The sequence below is a fragment of the Takifugu flavidus genome, chromosome 8, assembly GCF_003711565.1.
Source record: "Takifugu flavidus isolate HTHZ2018 chromosome 8, ASM371156v2, whole genome shotgun sequence".
Taxonomy (NCBI): domain Eukaryota; kingdom Metazoa; phylum Chordata; class Actinopteri; order Tetraodontiformes; family Tetraodontidae; genus Takifugu; species Takifugu flavidus.
The window spans coordinates 15,554,075-15,570,496 of NC_079527.1; the positions used below are offsets into that span (position 1 = coordinate 15,554,075).

General features: G+C 51.0%; 1 protein-coding gene across 15 annotated transcripts in view; it reads right to left on the reverse strand.

The window, feature by feature from the left end:
• atp2b3b (ATPase plasma membrane Ca2+ transporting 3b) overlaps positions 1 to 16,422 on the reverse strand; it is a 33,593-nt gene that overhangs the window by 9,371 nt on the left and 7,800 nt on the right. For 13 of the 15 annotated variants that reach the window (XM_057039635.1, XM_057039643.1, XM_057039636.1 and 10 more), the window contains exons 3-25: positions 15,778 to 15,975; positions 15,205 to 15,459; positions 15,004 to 15,129; positions 14,304 to 14,429; positions 11,763 to 11,804; positions 11,289 to 11,453; positions 10,089 to 10,160; positions 9,856 to 9,998; positions 9,488 to 9,620; positions 9,195 to 9,304; positions 8,958 to 9,092; positions 8,746 to 8,852; positions 8,598 to 8,673; positions 8,347 to 8,505; positions 8,088 to 8,267; positions 7,914 to 8,001; positions 7,605 to 7,711; positions 6,690 to 6,881; positions 5,859 to 6,072; positions 5,569 to 5,780; positions 4,870 to 4,977; positions 4,593 to 4,775; positions 2,260 to 2,301 (exon numbers count right to left, since the gene is read on the reverse strand). In XM_057039635.1, coding sequence (XP_056895615.1) covers positions 2,260 to 2,301; positions 4,593 to 4,775; positions 4,870 to 4,977; positions 5,569 to 5,780; positions 5,859 to 6,072; positions 6,690 to 6,881; positions 7,605 to 7,711; positions 7,914 to 8,001; positions 8,088 to 8,267; positions 8,347 to 8,505; positions 8,598 to 8,673; positions 8,746 to 8,852; positions 8,958 to 9,092; positions 9,195 to 9,304; positions 9,488 to 9,620; positions 9,856 to 9,998; positions 10,089 to 10,160; positions 11,289 to 11,453; positions 11,763 to 11,804; positions 14,304 to 14,429; positions 15,004 to 15,129; positions 15,205 to 15,459; positions 15,778 to 15,975 — 3,173 coding nt within the window. Of the gene's footprint in view, positions 1 to 2,259; positions 2,420 to 4,592; positions 4,776 to 4,869; positions 4,978 to 5,568; positions 5,781 to 5,858; positions 6,073 to 6,689; positions 6,882 to 7,604; positions 7,712 to 7,913; positions 8,002 to 8,087; positions 8,268 to 8,346; positions 8,506 to 8,597; positions 8,674 to 8,745; positions 8,853 to 8,957; positions 9,093 to 9,194; positions 9,305 to 9,487; positions 9,621 to 9,855; positions 9,999 to 10,088; positions 10,161 to 11,288; positions 11,454 to 11,762; positions 11,805 to 14,303; positions 14,430 to 15,003; positions 15,130 to 15,204; positions 15,460 to 15,777; positions 15,976 to 16,422 lie in introns of all 15 variants that reach the window. The other 2 variants (XM_057039646.1, XM_057039644.1) reach the window with 2 other exon arrangements.

Here is a 16,422-nt window from a genome sequence, read left to right on the forward strand (position 1 = left end):
GTCTGGTGAGGAGATGAAGGGCCGCCCACAGAACAGACTGGAGGCTGGAGGCCTGGGAATGAAGGTCCGAATACTCAGGAATTCTAATTCCTGATCCCTACAGTTGCCCCCCCCCCCCCAGCAGCACATGGGCGACCCGGAGAGGAGGATGGACAAAGAAGAGGAATCTAAAGGAAGCTGATCGGTACAAACGAGACCATATTTATGTTGATTAAAGTCTAAATAATTTATTAATAATTTTTAAAATTATTTATTAAAATATAAATTATGTTTTGAAATATAAATTATGTTTTGAAATATAAAACCTCCGCACAACATTCAAATCTCCTCATGAAGAACATGAAAAAGACATTTCACAGAGTTACAGGAAACCTGGAAGAGTTCAGAGACACAAGGAGAATCTATGGAAGAGTGTGATGGAGAGAGGAGGAGGAGGAGGAAGAGGAGGAGCAGGGGGAGGAGGAGGGGGATAAGAAAGGAGGAGGAGGGGGAAGAGGAGGAGGAAGAGAAGGAGGAGGAGGAGGAAGAGGAGGAGGAAGAGGAGGAGGAAGATGAGGAGGAAGAGGAGGAGGAGGAAGAGAAGGAGGAAGAGGAGGAGGAGGAGGAGAGGAGGAGGAAGAGGAGGAGGACGAGGAGGAGGAAGAGGAGGATGAGGATTAGGAGGAGGAAGAGGAGGAGGAGGGAGAGGAAGAAGTAGAGGAGGAGGAAGAGAAGGAGGAGGGGGAGGAGGAGGAGGAGGAGAAAGATGAGGAGGAAGATGAGGAGGAAGATGAGGAGGAAGAGGAGGAGGAAGAGAAGGAGGAAGAGGAAGAGGAGTAGGAAGAGGAGGAGGACGAGGAGGAAGAAGAGAGGAGGAGGAGGATTGGGAGGAGGAAGAGGAGGAGGAGAAGAAGATGAGGAGGAAGAGGAAGATGAGGAGGAGGAGGATTGGGAGGAGGAAGAGGAGGAGGAGAAGGAAGAGGAGGAGGAGGGGGAGGAAGAAGTAGAGGAGGAGGAAGAGGAGGAGGAGGAAGAGGAGGGGGATGAAGAAGTAGAGGAGGAGGAGGAAGAGGAGGAGGATGAGGAAGAGGAAAGAAAGAAAGAAATCGGAACGTTTTGAAAACAAACTGGTGACATCGGATCTGGAAATACGGCCACAAAAATAAGCAGCTGGTCACAGTTCTGCTGCTGGTGTCGATGTGAGAGGAGAGAAAAGGAGCGAGAACACAGCAGAGACCTTTTCTAGACGGTTGTCATGGTAACGGCGGTGAAAATCAGGGCTTTATACTCGAAGGTTTACGGTTTGGACGAGCTGGACACAGCAGCGGGAAGTGCTGCGAGTTTCCCAGGAGATACCACGCCGTTTGAGACGGGAGAAACCTGAGCGATGTTCAGAGCTGACCCTCAGTCACAAACAGGAAGTACCACAGGAAGTACCACGGGAAGTACCACAGGAAGTACCACAGGAAGTACCACGGGAAGTACCACGGGAAGTACCACAGGAAGTACCACAGGAAGTACCACAGGAAGCAGGAGGAGCCGCCGTCTGCTCTCCCAACGTAGCTTTTACTCTTATTGCTTCAGAGAAGACAACACTGTCAATGTTACCCCTGTTGTCATGGTTACCACACTGTTGCCATGCTCATCACTCTTGTTGTCAAGGTTACACACTGTTGTCATGGTTACGACTGTGTCTCTTCTTCTCTGATCACATTGTGAGAGTTACAATTTTCTCATTGTTGCAGAGTGAAGAGTTTCAGGCTTCAGGACAGATGGCAGACGGGACACTGTCCATGTCCATGTCCCTGTCCCTGTTCCAGCTGTATAAACACCTCTTTCAGGCCTCAAACGTGGTTTTTGATCAAATGTTAGCTGTGTTCTAAAGATGTTCACTGTAACAGAGAGAAAACAGCGAGCTACCTCCTGTACTGACCAACACTCAACAACAAATCAGACTGGACTGAGATCAGGACTGGACATAAACCAGACCAGACCAGACCGGACCAGACCAGACCGGACCAGACCAGACCGGACCAGACCAGACCAGACCAGACCGGACCAGACCAGACCAGACCAGACCAGAGGTGTGCAGCCTGGGTTCTGTTCCAAAAGGAGAATAAAGAGAAAAAAACAGGAAACACAAACGAGCAGCCAGCGAGCCGATGGGGACACAACCACAGAGATCACTGCAGTCCACGTGCTGTGCACCAGGTGTGTGTGCGTGTGTGTGCGTGTGTGTGCGTGTGTGTGCGTGTGTGAGCGTGCATTGGGTGGACTCACTCCCAGGGGCTGGGCTGGTATTGGCTGTTGCGGTGGAGAGAGCTACATGAGAGGGGGTAGAGATAGTGTTTACGTCGTGAAGCTGACTGAGCACGGAGGAGCGTCGTCTCACGGCGCCCTGAAACGAACCGCTCCGCTTGAACGTGCTCACTACCTCCATCTGCAGGACAGAGACAAAACAGCAGCACTCAGTCAAGGCAGGAGGGGCGGTCTGAGTGTGCACGAGCACGGGGTGTGTGCGTGTGTGTGTGCGTGTGTGCGTGTACACCTGTGTGCCCTGGCAACCTTCTAATCAGCTGTCAAATAATTCAAAAAATCAATCGATCATTTAGAAAACACACACATGCACTTTCAACAATGAGCAATATTGATCGTTGTTATCATCATTGTTACGACCTTTAGTATTTAAAAAGTCGTGTGAGTGTGAGTGCGTGTTTGTGTGTGAGTGTGTGTGTGTGTGTGAGTGTGAGTGTGTGTGAGTGCGTGTCTGTGTGTGTGAGTGAGTGTGAGTGAGTGTTTGTGTGTGTGAGTGGTGTGTGTGTGTGTGTGAGTGTATGAGTGTGTGTGAGTGAGTGTGTGTGTGTGTGTGAGTGCGTGTTTGTGTGTGTGAGTGTGAGTGTGGTGTGAGTGTGAGTGCGTGTTTGTGTGTGAGTGTCTGAGTGTGTGTGAGTGCGTGTGAGTGAGTGTTGTGTGTGTGTATGTGTGTGAGTGTCTGAGTGTGTGTGTGTGTATAAGTGTATGTGTATGTGTGTGTGAGTGCGTGTGAGTGCGTGTGAGTGTGTGTTTTGTGGTGTGTGAGTGTGTGTGAGGGTGTGTGTGTGTGGGTGAGTGTGTGTGAGGTGTGTGTGAGTGTGTGTGAGTGTATGTGAGTGCGTGTGAGTGTGTGTGAGTGCGTGTGAGTGTGTGTTTGTGTGTGTGAGTGTGTGTGTGTGTGAGTGTGTGTGTACGTGTGTGTGTGTGTGAGTGTGTGTGAGTGTATGTGTGTGAGTGTGAGTGTGTGTGAGTGCGTGTGAGTGTGTGAGTGCGTGTGTGTGTGTGGTGTGCATGTGTGTGTGCATGTGTGTGTGTGTGTGAGTGTGTGTGTGTGTGTGTATGCGTGTGCGTGTGTGTGTGCGTGTGTGCGTGTGTGTGTGTGCGTGTGTGTGTGCATGTGTTTGTGTGCGTGCGTGTGTGTGTGCGTACGTGCATGTGTGTGTGTGTGTGTGTGTGTCCCACTCAGACCAAACCCTCTTCATGAACCGTCCACTTTAGACCAACAGGCTCGTCAGCAGAGCGTCTCGCTCTCTCTCTCGTCCTGTTAGCAGATTGTCCTTCATGTCCAGGAAGCTTTTCTCACACAAAGTGCGAGAACCAATCACTTAAGGTCATCGAGCACGTCAACAGTCCGTCGACTCTGACAATAAACACACAAGTGCTGCTGCAGCAACACCAGGCACAACCAGCAGCTTTTATCAGCTTTCATGATTAATTACATTTCAAGCATTTTCCAAATGCAGCATTGGGGCAAGAGAGAGAGACATAGAGAGAGGGAGAGAGAGAGGGGGAGAGAGAGAGAGGGAGAGAGAGGAGGGAGAGAGAGGAGAGAGACATAGAGAGGAGAGAGAGAGGGAGAGAGACATAGAGAAAAGGACAGAGGGAGGGAGAGAGACATAAAGAAAAGGAGAGAGAGAGGGAGAGAGACATAGAGAGAGGGAGAGAGAGAGGGAGAGAGACATAGAGAGAGGGAGAGAGAGAGAGGGAGAGAGACATAGAGAAAAGGAGAGAGAGAGGGAGAGAGACATAGAGAGAAGGAGAGAGAGAGAGAGAGAGAGGGAGAGAGACATATTGAGAAGGAGAGAGAGAGGGAGAGAGACATAGAGAGAAGGAGAGAGAGGGGGAGAGAGCCATAGAGAGAGGGAGAGAGACATAGAGAGACATAGAGAGAGAGATGAGCTGTGTTGGAGAGACTCTTTATGTTGGCACAGGTCAGAAATACAGCACAGACAGGATGAGAGCATAAAAACCTGACTTTTGAAGAGAATGAATCAGTGTTTTACACTCTGGTCAATGGTGAAAGTCTGTCCTTCTTTCCAAAAGTCTGTTTTTGAGGTGTGTGAAGACCATGATTGGGCAGTTTATTAAGAACAAATCTGTCGCTGGAGAGACAAAAGCTTTTCTTTGGTTTTCAAAAATCTTAAATAAACTGCTGTGATGTCATGACCAAATGAGGCTTCTGGTTTATGATTAATGGTATCCGTGTGTGTGTGTGTGTGTGTGTGCGTGTGTGTGTGTGTGTGTGTGTGTATGCGTGTGCGTGTGCGTGTGTGTGTGTGTGTGTCCCACTCCTACAGCACCTGGGTCTGGATGCGGTTGAGGCCCCTGAACCAGAGGATCTGCCCGCGGCGCAGCTCCCTCTCGGCACAGTCGATCTCCTCCTCATCCTCTGCTAGCTCCTCCCCTTCCTCTTCACCAGCCTCCAGGCCAAGCCCCGCCTCCTTCAGACAGGGTAAACGCTCCGTCGGCACCGTGGCGATCACCTGGAACACAGGTGTGTGACTATGTGGTTTGACTGTCACCCAGGGTGATGTGAAACGATGCGTGGTCAGCTTGGACCCGGACCGGGACCCTCACCTGACCCCAGAGCAGCTCTCCCACACCCACGAACAGACACCAGAGCCACTGTTCCATGTTGAGAGGAGCACAGCTGAAGGGCTTCCCCCCCCACTGCACTATCACGATCTGCAGCACAACAGAGCAGCATGACAACAGAGGACCCATAAGACCCGACACAAGATACAAGTACACCAGGACCAGGGCCTGGTCCAAGGTCAGGACCAGGACCAAGATCAGGACCAGGTCCAAGGTCAGGACCAGGTCCAAGATCAGGACCAGGACCAAGGTCAGGACCAGGTCCAAGATCAGGACCAGGACCCGGTCCAAGGTCAGGACCAGGACCAAGATCAGGACCAGGACCAGGACCAGGTCCAAGGTCCGGACCAGGTCCGAGATCAGGACCAGGACCAGGTCCAAGATCAGGACCAGGACGAGGACCTGCATGCTGATGCTGTGACTCCAGGGTCCTTGAACCTTGTTCCTCAGCAAAAACTCGACTTTGTTTTTCTCTTCAGATTTTTTAACGAGTTTTTTTCCTCCAGATTTCAAAGAACCAAAGCAGAGAAAACTTCTGCCGAGTCATCGTGAATCCATAGTTCTGCACAGTTGAAGCAGAACTTTCCTACAGCTGGTGACACTCCTGCGGACCTTCAGGGTCTGGGAGTCTGAGGACTCTTCACTCAAGATCCGGTTTTGGATCTTTAAATCCGGACTGACCTGCACTGCGAAGGTTCCAAGGACGATGGAGCAGAAGATGGGGTTGGCGAATATCCCGTCAAAGACGTTTCTCTCGCCGTGGATCTTGCGAGCGTTGATCTCGTTGAAGAGTTGCATCAGGACGAAGGTGTTGAAGATGATGGTGTAGTGCTCCGATGGCGGCGAGTGCAGGGGAGCGTTCCGGCCGCTGTCGATGTTAAACATGCGCTCACCTGGAGGGAAGCGAAGGTACGATGGAACACCCTGAAGAACGGGACCTGCTGAAGTCTTGGGTTGGATATTCAGCTTACCAATGAAGAGCAGAGTGAAGATGATGACCAGCTGGTAGACCCCGTGGCCGAGGATGTTCTTCATCATGGTGAGCGAGATGAGGGGGTTGTTCCTGCCGTAAGGTTTCCTCAGGAGCAGGGCCTCAGTGGGGGGTTCTGTGGCCAGGGCCAGCGAAGCAAATGTGTCCATGATCAGGTTGACCCAGAGCATCTGAACGGCCTTCAGAGGAGAGTCCTGCAGCACACACGTTCAGCAGGAACATGACATCTAGAACCTCTGACACTGGCTGGATGGACAAACCAGGAGACTCCCAACATCAACAGACGACTTTCAGACCTTCATGGTGAGCCCTTGTTAGCAGGTGACTTCCTGTCCTTTAATGTGACCCGATTCAGCGACCTGACAAACCTCCTCCTAGATGAACCAAACTGGCCACCTGTTTGTTTATTTGATGGTGTTAAAGTCATTGGAATTGTAGATCTCATCAGCCGGTGGAAGATATCATCAGTGTGAGACATTAGCCAAGCTAATTTCCCCACTTAGCTGCTGGTAATCGTGGCTGAAATGATGACACATGTGCAGCACCGTGGTCTCCATTTAGGATCCCCCTGACAGCAAAGCTGCCGCGATCACGACAGATCCTGGCTTGGTTCTGAGCCACAGCTCTACGATGGGCCGCAGGAACCTTACAGAGCTACAAGGTAAAATCAAGCTAACGTAGCGTCAGTCAATGTCAGGACATTTTGACTGGTGTGAAACTGCAGAGTGGCCATGGGAACGTGTGACTGATGTTTCCCGAGGTGACATTTGTCTCTCAGCAGAAACGTCCGTGTATTTATAGATGTGCTTACCTGAGTGATGCAGGCCCCGGTGAAGGCCACGATCACGGCCACCACGTTGACCGTCAGCTGGAACTGCAGGAACTTGGAGATGCTGTCGTAGACGTTCCGGCCCCACATCACCGCCTTGACGATGCTGCTGAAGTTGTCATCAGTCAGGATGATGTCAGACGCCTCTTTGGCCACGTCTGTCCCCGCAATACCCTGACAGAGACAGAGACAGGGACAGGGACAGGGACAGGGACAGAGACAGAGACAGAGACAGAGACAGGGACAGAGACAGAGGACAGGAACAGGGACAGAGACAGAAACAGGGACAGAGACAGGGACAGAAACAGGGACATAAACAGGGACAGAGACAGGGACAGAAACAACAGAGACAGGGACAGAGACAGGGACAGAGACAGGAACAGGGATAGAGACAGGGACAGAGACAGGGACAGAGACAGGGACAGAAACAGGGACATAAACAGGGACAGAGACAGGGACAGGGACAGAGACAGGGACAGAAACAGAGACAGGGACAGAGACAGGGACAGAGACAGGGACAGAAACAGAGACAGGGACAGAGACAGGGACAGAGACAGGAACAGGGATAGAGACAGGGACAGGGATAGAGACAGGGACAGGGACAGAGGACAGGAACAGGGATAGAGACAGGGACAGAGACAGGGACAGGGATAGAGACAGGGAGAGGGACAGAGACAGAGTGAGGAGGACGAGGGGACATGTGACACGATGCATCCTGCTCTTGATTTTGTTCTGTCCTGTCCACAGGGACAAAAACTTGTCCTGTACAAATGGTGTGTTATTTAGGGGGTAAGTGTGCGACTGTGTCCAGAAACTCCAGATTCTGCTTTACTGAATTCTATAAGATATCTGACATCTTGGATCCTAAAGCTTGGGGGTGGTCTTCACTGCTGTTACCATGGCAAAGCCCACGTCAGCTTTCTTCAGCGCTGGCCCATCATTGGTTCCATCTCCCGTTACCGCGACGACCTGTCTTTGCTCGATGATGCTGCTGTCGATGATTCCTACAGAGACAGTGACACCTCAGCGGGTTAGGGTTAGGGTTAGGGTTAGGGTTAGGGTTAGGGTTAGGGTAAGGGTTAAGGGTTAGGGTTAGGGTTAGGGTTAAGGGTTAGGGTTAGGGTTAGGGTTAGGGTTAGGGTTAAGGGTTAGGGTTAAGGGTTAGGGTTAGGGTCGCACACCTCCGGCTCCCATCCTCACCCTCACCTTTGACCAGCGTGTGTTTGTCGGTCGGCGAGGAACGTGCCAACACGCGAAGTTTGGGCCAGATCTTGTCGATGCGTTCCTGTTCGACCTGAAGTTCAAACAGACGGGAAGTTTAACTCCAAACACACTTTAGGTCGGTGTCACAGCCGGACTTGCTGAGGTTGGAAAACCGACCTCTCCTTTCTCGTTCCGGATTCGTCGATTGAAGTCTTTGCCCTCCAGGCAGATGAAGTCATCGCCAGGGTGGATGATGCCACACTTAGCGGCGATGGCCCTGGCGGTGTTGATGTTGTCACCGGTCACCATCCGCACGGTGATGCCTGCGCGCTGACACTTACGGATGGCCTCCGGCACCTGGAGACGTGAGGAAGTCCAGTCTCGTGTGGACGGGGTTAGGGTTAAAGGTGCTCGTGTGAAACCAGAACTACGCTACCTCAGGCCTGACAGGGTCCTCGATCCCCACAACAGTGATGCAGGTCAGATCTGCCACGATCTCCGCCTCGTTGTCCCACTCTGGCTCCGGATTGGATGGAAGGTCCCGATAAGCAATGCAGATGGTCCTCAACCCCTCACACGCCATCGGCTCAATCACCTGTGGATCGGTCAGAGGGCAGGTGATCCCACAGCTGTGCTGAGATGCACAGAGAGAGGGAGAGGGAGGTGGAGGTGTACATGTGCTGTCACCTGTTTGACCATCTCATCTCTGTCCCGGGGCCTGAAGGTGCGAGCTTCTCCATGACCATCCTGGATGTAGGAACACCTTGAGGGACAGGAGGTAAAATAAGAATACCGTGTTTGTTTGGGACACTCAGACCCAGTTGGATGTCCTCACTTCTTCAGCATGATCTCAGAGGCTCCTTTGCTGTAGAGACGGAACGAGCCGTCGGGCAGCTTGATCACAGTACTCATGGACTTACGCACCGAGTTGAAGGTGTACACCTGGGGCAGAGGTCAGGTGATTAGACGGAACGCCAGATTCTAATGTATTCATCTGGTTCTTGGTTCGATTGTTCACAGGTGTGGAAGGTGCAGGTGGTTCCTCACCTTGTACAGCCTCTCCTCAGGAATCTGCTCTCTGACGGGGGTGTAGTCCTGATGGAGGTCCAGCACAAACCCCAGCAGCCCACACTCGGTCTTGTTGCCCACTTGCTTCGCCAGGCCCCCCTCCACATCTGGGGGCTGATGGAGCGACAAGACCGTACAGTGAAGAGGATGGACGTGTGTGTGTGTGTGTGTGTGTGTGTGTGTGTGTGTGTGTGTGTGTGTGTGTGTGAGACTCACTAAGATCTTGGAGGTGTAGGCACTGTTGATAGCGATAGCATTGACTAATAAATCCAGGGTGCGGGGGTTGATCTGTCCAGGGTCTGGGATCACACGGTGGTGAACATCACCTGGGGAACAATCATCGATGCCTTTAATTCCCGACCATTCGGACCTCCCCAACCTTACAGCTATGCCTGAACAAGATCATTGTTCTTGGGTCTGAAAACAGAAACCTTTGGCTGAAGGTTGCGAGGCCGATCTAAAAACGCTGCGTCAGGATCCAGCTCTGGATTCTGGCTATTGTCACCTACCGATGTAGGACTGCACCACGGTCATACGGTTGGTGGTCAGGGTGCCAGTCTTGTCGGAGCAGATGGCCGTGGCGTTGCCCATGGTTTCACACGCATCCAGGTGACGCACTAAGTTGTTGTCCTTCATCATTTTCTTTGTTTATAGAAGAGGGATGGAGGGATGATGGAGAGACGGATGAGTTGACACAATCTTCCTTAATTATAGGGGTGAGATGTTAAAGTGACTCAGGAACTGAGAAGAAGCAAGAGAAAGAACGGGCTGCTTCGCCCTCTTTATGTTGCTCAGCCACATTTAAAAGAAGGTTAAACTTAGGAATGAATTAAAGTCTGCTACAGAAGGTTCGCTTCCTCACACATCGGTGTTTTACCTTGACAGAGTAAGCCAGAGAGATGGTGACGGCCAGCGGTAAGCCCTCAGGGACCGCCACCACCAGCACCGTCACGCCGATAATGAAGAACTTCACAAAGTACTGAACGTAGATCGGAGTACACTCGGGCATCCACACACGGCCTGTAGCAACAGAACATTTTAGATTAGAGAGCGTGTGTGTGTGTGTGTGTGTGTGTGTGTGTGTGTGTGGTGTGTGTGTGTGAGACAGACCTTCAACAACAAACGTGTTGATGACGAAGAACAGCACCAGGATGATGACGGTGATGGCCGACATCACCAACCCTGGAGGAGAGTCACAGATTTACCAACCGTCTCTTTTATTTATGTCTTTATTTATTTATCTTTTATTCTTTTCATCTGAGAACAGCGGAATTTTAGGATTCAGTGATGCACTTTTTAATTTCGGACTTTTCCCTCTAAACTTGTGTCTATGTGGGTTTTTGCTGCTCCATTTTGTTACACCAACCACAATAAAGGTGGTTCTGTAAAACCACGAACCATATTTTTAACAGGCTCATTTGTGGGCCGGAGGAAGACGAAGATCTGGGAGGAAGATCATGTTGAGACCGTCAGGTTGAGACCTTCAGGTTGAGACCTTCAGGTTGAGACCGTCAGGTTGAGACCGTCAGGTTGAGACCGTCATGTTGAGACCTTCAGGTTGAGACCTTCAGGTTGAGACCGTCCGGTTGAGACCGTCAGGTTGAGACCGTCATGTTGAGACCTTCAGGTTGAGACCTTCAGGTTGAGACCATCCGGTTGAGACCGTCCAGTTGAGACCTTCAGGTTGAGACCGTCAGGTTGAGACCTTCAGGTTGAGACCGTCAGGTTGAGACCTTCAGGTTGAGACCGTCATGTTGAGACCGTCATGTTGAGACCGTCATGTTGAGACCTTCAGGTTGAGACCGTCATGTTGAGACCGTCAGGTTGAGACCTTCAGGTTGAGACCGTCATGTTGAGACCGTCATGTTGAGGACCGTCAGGTTGAGACCGTCAGGTTGAGACCGTCATGTTGAGACCGTCAGGTTGAGACCGTCAGGTTGAGACCGTCATGTTGAGACCGTCATGTTGAGACCGTCAGGTTGAGACCTTCAGGTTGAGACCGTCCGGTTGAGACTTTCAGGTTGAGACCGTCAGGTTGAGACCGTCATGTTGAGACCGTCATGTTGAGACCGTCATGTTGAGACCGTCCGGTTGAGACTTTCAGGTTGAGACCGTCAGGTTGAGACCGTCATGTTGAGACCGTCAGGTTGAGACCGTCATGTTGAGACCGTCAGGTTGAGACCTTCAGGTTGAGACCGTCCGGTTGAGACCGTCCGGTTGAGACCGTCAGGTTGAGACCATCAGGTTGAGACCGTCCGGTTGAGACCGTCAGCATCTTTGTGAGCTGCCCTGGACTCGGCCTGCTCTTACCTGCTTTGCCGATTTGAACAGCCAGTTTGGTGAGTTTGCCCTGGAGAACGCTCTTCTCTTTCTTAGGGATGTTGGTCTTCTTCTTCTCTCTGTCCTCGACCTCCCCTCCTTCTGCACTCTTTAGTGGCTGCATCTCCATGGCAACGCCCCCGTCCTGCTTCTTGGCTGAAACGCAAACGTACTCGCGTTGATATGATGACAAACATGAAGCCTCACGTCCGTTTAATGCCATCAAACTGTTAATTACACCAAAGTGAATGAGCAGTTCTGGTCTGGGTCAGGGTCGCAGTCTAGGTCAGGGTCAGGGTCAGGTCCAGGGTCTGGGTCTGGGTCAGGGTCAGGCCCAGGGTCTAGGATCTGCCCACGTTCAGATTTCCACACTTTTCCCTGGAAAATGATCTATCTGACAAAAGCTGCTGTCAAGCTTGTTGGTCAAAGGGCCCCTGAATCAAATGTCTTTTACTCAGACTTTACCTTTGTTCTGGTTGTTCTCCACTGCTCCATCGGGCTGTTTTCCTGTCAAAATGAAACGTAAAAGTACAGATGAATGTTTCAATCGCCAGTGATTCAAATACAAACTAGTTCTGATGGACAAGATGGACAAAGAACCGACAGTGGAGGGTCTTCAAACACTGGGTCAACAAAGCTAGAGACACTTTTAGAAGTCCGCCACAGGTCACATCTACTGAGGTCCAATCAGAGGCTGAGGAGAGAGGAGGGGGCGGGGCTAACAACTAGCTCACATACCATTGGTGACTGTGCTGTTAGTGGCATCTGCAGAGATGAGCAACTCTGTTTGGAGAACGTGTCAGAGGGGTTAGAGGGCACATGAGGAGGTTTTGGCAAAAAAAGGGGGAACAAAAGAGAGCAAACAGGATACAGAATAAAATAAATGTCAAGCAGAAGGAGCATCTGTATGCATATGAACTGAAAATAACCTCAGCTTCAGAATGAGAGACGGATCAAAGGGAAGTGAAGAGCCTTGCAGCAAACTCGCATCGCAGGAGGAAAAACCAACAAGTTTTGGCATGTGTGCACGTCTCATGAATAATGGATCAGCTCCAGTAAATGACTGTGTGCCTGATCCGCAGGAGCAGCTGCACCAACAGGAAGACTGCGGCCCTCGCTTTGATAGCAGAATGAGGACAACAAGCATCATGTTTCCCTCGTTGCCTCCTAATTTGCAGCTGTTGATTTTAGCAGCGCAGAGCGCGGCGGATCCTTTTAATGATGTCAACACGTGTCCCCCCCGCAGGGCGGAAGGACAGAACCCCACTGGGAGCCACCCGAACCCTGGCTTCAGGAAGATTCTCTCAAGTCCAAATATCAGTGAAATGACAGCAAAATTCCTTGAGTGATTCCCAACTGATACTCAAACAATTCCAGGACTACAATTCTGTTTCCTTTAAGTCTGTGCATGTTATCTAATCCTGCAGGTTAGGGGATGTCAGGACTTTGGAGTAGTTTTAGGGCAGCAGCAACTGCAGCAGCAGCAGCAACTGCAGCAGCAACAGAAGCAACTGGAGCAGCAGCAGCAACTGCAGCAGCAACAACAGCAGCAACAGCAGCAACTGCAGCAGCAACAGAAGCAACAACTGCAGCAGCAACAGAAGCAGCAGCAGCAACAACTGCAGCAGCAACAGAAGCAGCAGCAGCAACAACTGCAGCAGCAACTTCAGCAGCAGGAGCAACTGCAGCAGCAACAGCAGCAGCAGCAGCAACAACAACTGCAGCAGCAGCAGCAACAGAAGCAGCAGCAACAGAAGCAGCAGCTGCAGCAAAGAAGCAGCAGCAGCAGCAAACTGCAGCAGCAACAACTGCAGCAGCAGCAGCAGCAGCAACTACAGCAGAAACTGCAGCAGCAGCAACTGCAGCAGCAGCAGCAGCAACAACAACTGCAGCAGCAGCAGCAGCAACAACAACTGCAGCAGCAGCAGCAGCAACAACAACTGCAGCAGCAGCAACAGCAGCAGCAGCAGCAACAGCAGCAGCAACAGCAGCAGCAACAACTGCAGCAGCAGCAACAGCAGCAGAACAGAAGCAGCAACAACAGCAGCAGCTGCAGCAACAACAGCAGCAGCAGCAGCAGCAGCAGCAGCAGCAACAGCAGCAGCAGCTGCAGCAACAACAGCAGCAGCAGCAGCAGCAGCAGCAGCAGCAACAGCAGCAGCAGCAACACACTGTTACTTCACACTCTGAATAACAACACTCAAGAACCTGACTGCCTGTCTCACTCTCCTCAATAATTGATTCAATCGGCCGTCGCTCTTTCCCTCACTCTCTTCACACACACACACACACACACACACACACACACAGGGAAGGAGAGGTTAAGATTGGAGGTAGGAACAGAGAGAATGAAAAACAACTGCTAGACAATAAAAAGAGGGCAGAAGAACAGAGCAATAATGATGGGTGGGCGGAGCTTCAGTATCTTCAGAGAGGGATGAGAGGATGAGTGGATGAGTGGATGAGAGGTTGAGAGGATGAGAGGATGAGAGGATGAGAGGATGAGTGAATGACAGGATGACTGGATGAGAGGATGAGTGGTTGACAGGATGAGAGAATGAGAGGATGAGTGGTTGAGAGGATGAGAGGATGAGAGGATGAGTGGTTGACAGGATGAGAGAATGAGAGGATGAGTGGTTGAGAGGATGAGAGGATGAGTGGTTGAGAGGATGAGAGGATGAGTGGATGAGTGCTAAATTATCAATGAGGATAAACTGGCGTGTTTCCTGTTGAAGCTCTTATCTGAAATTATTGGAACATACAACAAACTGCACACACACAAACACACACACACACACACACACTTATTGTTGGTGTTTTCTTCCATCAGGTTTTGGGTTAAACTCTGGGTTAATCTTTCTCATCTTCCTGCTCTTGCCTCATGGGGTTGTTTCAGTTGGACCCCTGTGGAACCTTTTGTGGGACATGAGGATCCTTTTGAGGACAGTCTCAGTTCATGACCACTTGTCCACCTGCTGTCATGTGACTGACTCCGCTCTTACAAACCTTTCTTCTCTTTCACATCTTCCTCCAAGTCTCCAGCCCCCAACAGGGTGAAGATGATGCCAGTCTGGGAGTTGACCCCCACAGCTGTCACCAGCATCCGTCCCGAGCCCTCCATCACGTGGGTACCTGCAGATCCAAACATGGAGACACGATTCAAAGCAGAATCCTCATCAGAGGCTCATAGCTGGACCGTTTCTGAACAGGGGGAACCCAAGAAGGTACTGGGGACTGGGGCTGTTCATGCTCGGTCCAGGGATGTTCCTGTCCCGGTTCCCTTGTTGACCCTGATGGTGAGTCCTGAAGAATCCCTGTCACTGCTGGTGTTTAGTTCTGATGGTTCCTGTCCTGCTCTTTGGAAGCTTTAGCACATTCCGGCTCGTTCAGACACTTGTTTGCTAAACCGTCAATCAGGACTGAAAAGATATGTTGGAGGAACTTTATCCACACTTTAAACAGAACATTTTGACGACACTTTATCTGTTTCTGGCCTCAGGAACCCAAAGAACTGAGCTTCATGGAGGAGCTTGAGTTTAAACACCAGACAAAAGATTTCATTGTAACTGTGAAGTCACCGTTTTTATGAATGAATATGACGTTGTTTTGTCTTTGTGGAAGGTTCCCTACAGGATCCTTCTTGACCACTAGTCAACGTCTAAACGTTTGCTGCTCTGGCTCAAAAATCCAGAGGGGAAAAACCAACCTGAGAGCAGCATCGGGTCCTTGTCCACAGACTTGCGCACATGGTCGGACTCTCCAGTCAGAGAGCTTTCGTCGAGCTTCAGGTCGTTGCCCTGGACCAGGATCCCATCAGTCGGCAGGAGGTCCCCTTCACACAGAAAAACCACGTATGAGTCCAAGAGCTGCCAGGAAGTGCACTGAGCATTTGACCGCCTGGCCTCACCGTATTTGACCTGGGCCAAGTCCCCCACCACCATGTCAGCCACGGGGATCTGGATGACGTTTCCCTTCCGCACCACCGTGAACCTTTGCTCCTGTTCAATCCGACTCTGCAGACCTCGGAACTGCTTCTCTTTGGACCAGTCGTTGAACGCCGTAACCAAGACGACGCAGACCACGGACAGCAGGATGGCGGCCCCCTCGATCCAGCCGGTGTCACCCTCGCTTTCATCCTCGCCCCCCGACACGTGTCCACACACTGGGGGAGTAAAGCAGTAATAAAGGTTCCTGCAGGAACTTTGCTGATCCAATTACCCCTCGGTGGTATTTCCCACTACTGCTGTTAGAATCCACACCCTCACTTCTGACACTTATTTCAGATTTCTGACTCTTCCTGACACAAAACCATCGGAAAGTTCCGGATTCTTGGCTGTGTTTTTCTTTAACGTGTTACACGTTGGGATGCTGAGAGTTCCTCCCACTCTGCTAAACGACAGCAGCAGCCCAAATTCTTGGTGATATTCTGTGGAACCGTGCAAGCGCAGCGTGAGGCCTCGTCCACACCTCCCATCCTCACCTTCGCTGTCCTTATCAGGCGGTTGGTAGAAGGAGAGACCGAGGGAGATGATGGCAGCCGCCTCCAGGATGATGAGCGTGACGTCCTGTAAGGCCTCCCACACCAGCTCCAGGAAGGTCTTGGGCTTCTTTGGGGGGATGAAGTTTTTGCCAAACCTTTGGCAGCGTTGCTCGAGGTCTGCCGGGTCCCCGCTCAGGCCTGAGGAGGACATGGGGGGGACAGACTCAGACACAAAAAATAGGTGTTTTATTTATTATCCGTCTCTAGAGGTTTATGTCCTGACCTGTTGACCTGTAATAGAATAGGGATTGTAATTATGCTGTATCAATTAACCATGTTCTAGATGTTAGACTGCTAATCATACTCTAATCAAAGAGAATGGAATCATAAATTCAGATGAATGTCATCAAATAGAATTTATAGTTCTTTATTTTTACTGACTTAATTCAACCCCCACTGCCACAAACTTTATTCAAAAGTCCTCGGATTGTTCCTGCTCACTGTCCCATTTACAGCCTCACCCTACTCTCCCCTTCAACCTCACTGCAAGTGATTCTGTTTCCATGGTGACCGGGATGTCAGCGCCAGGGTTCTTCCTGTGTCTTACCGGGTTTCTGCCCAGCAACAGGTGATGTCACTGGTCTG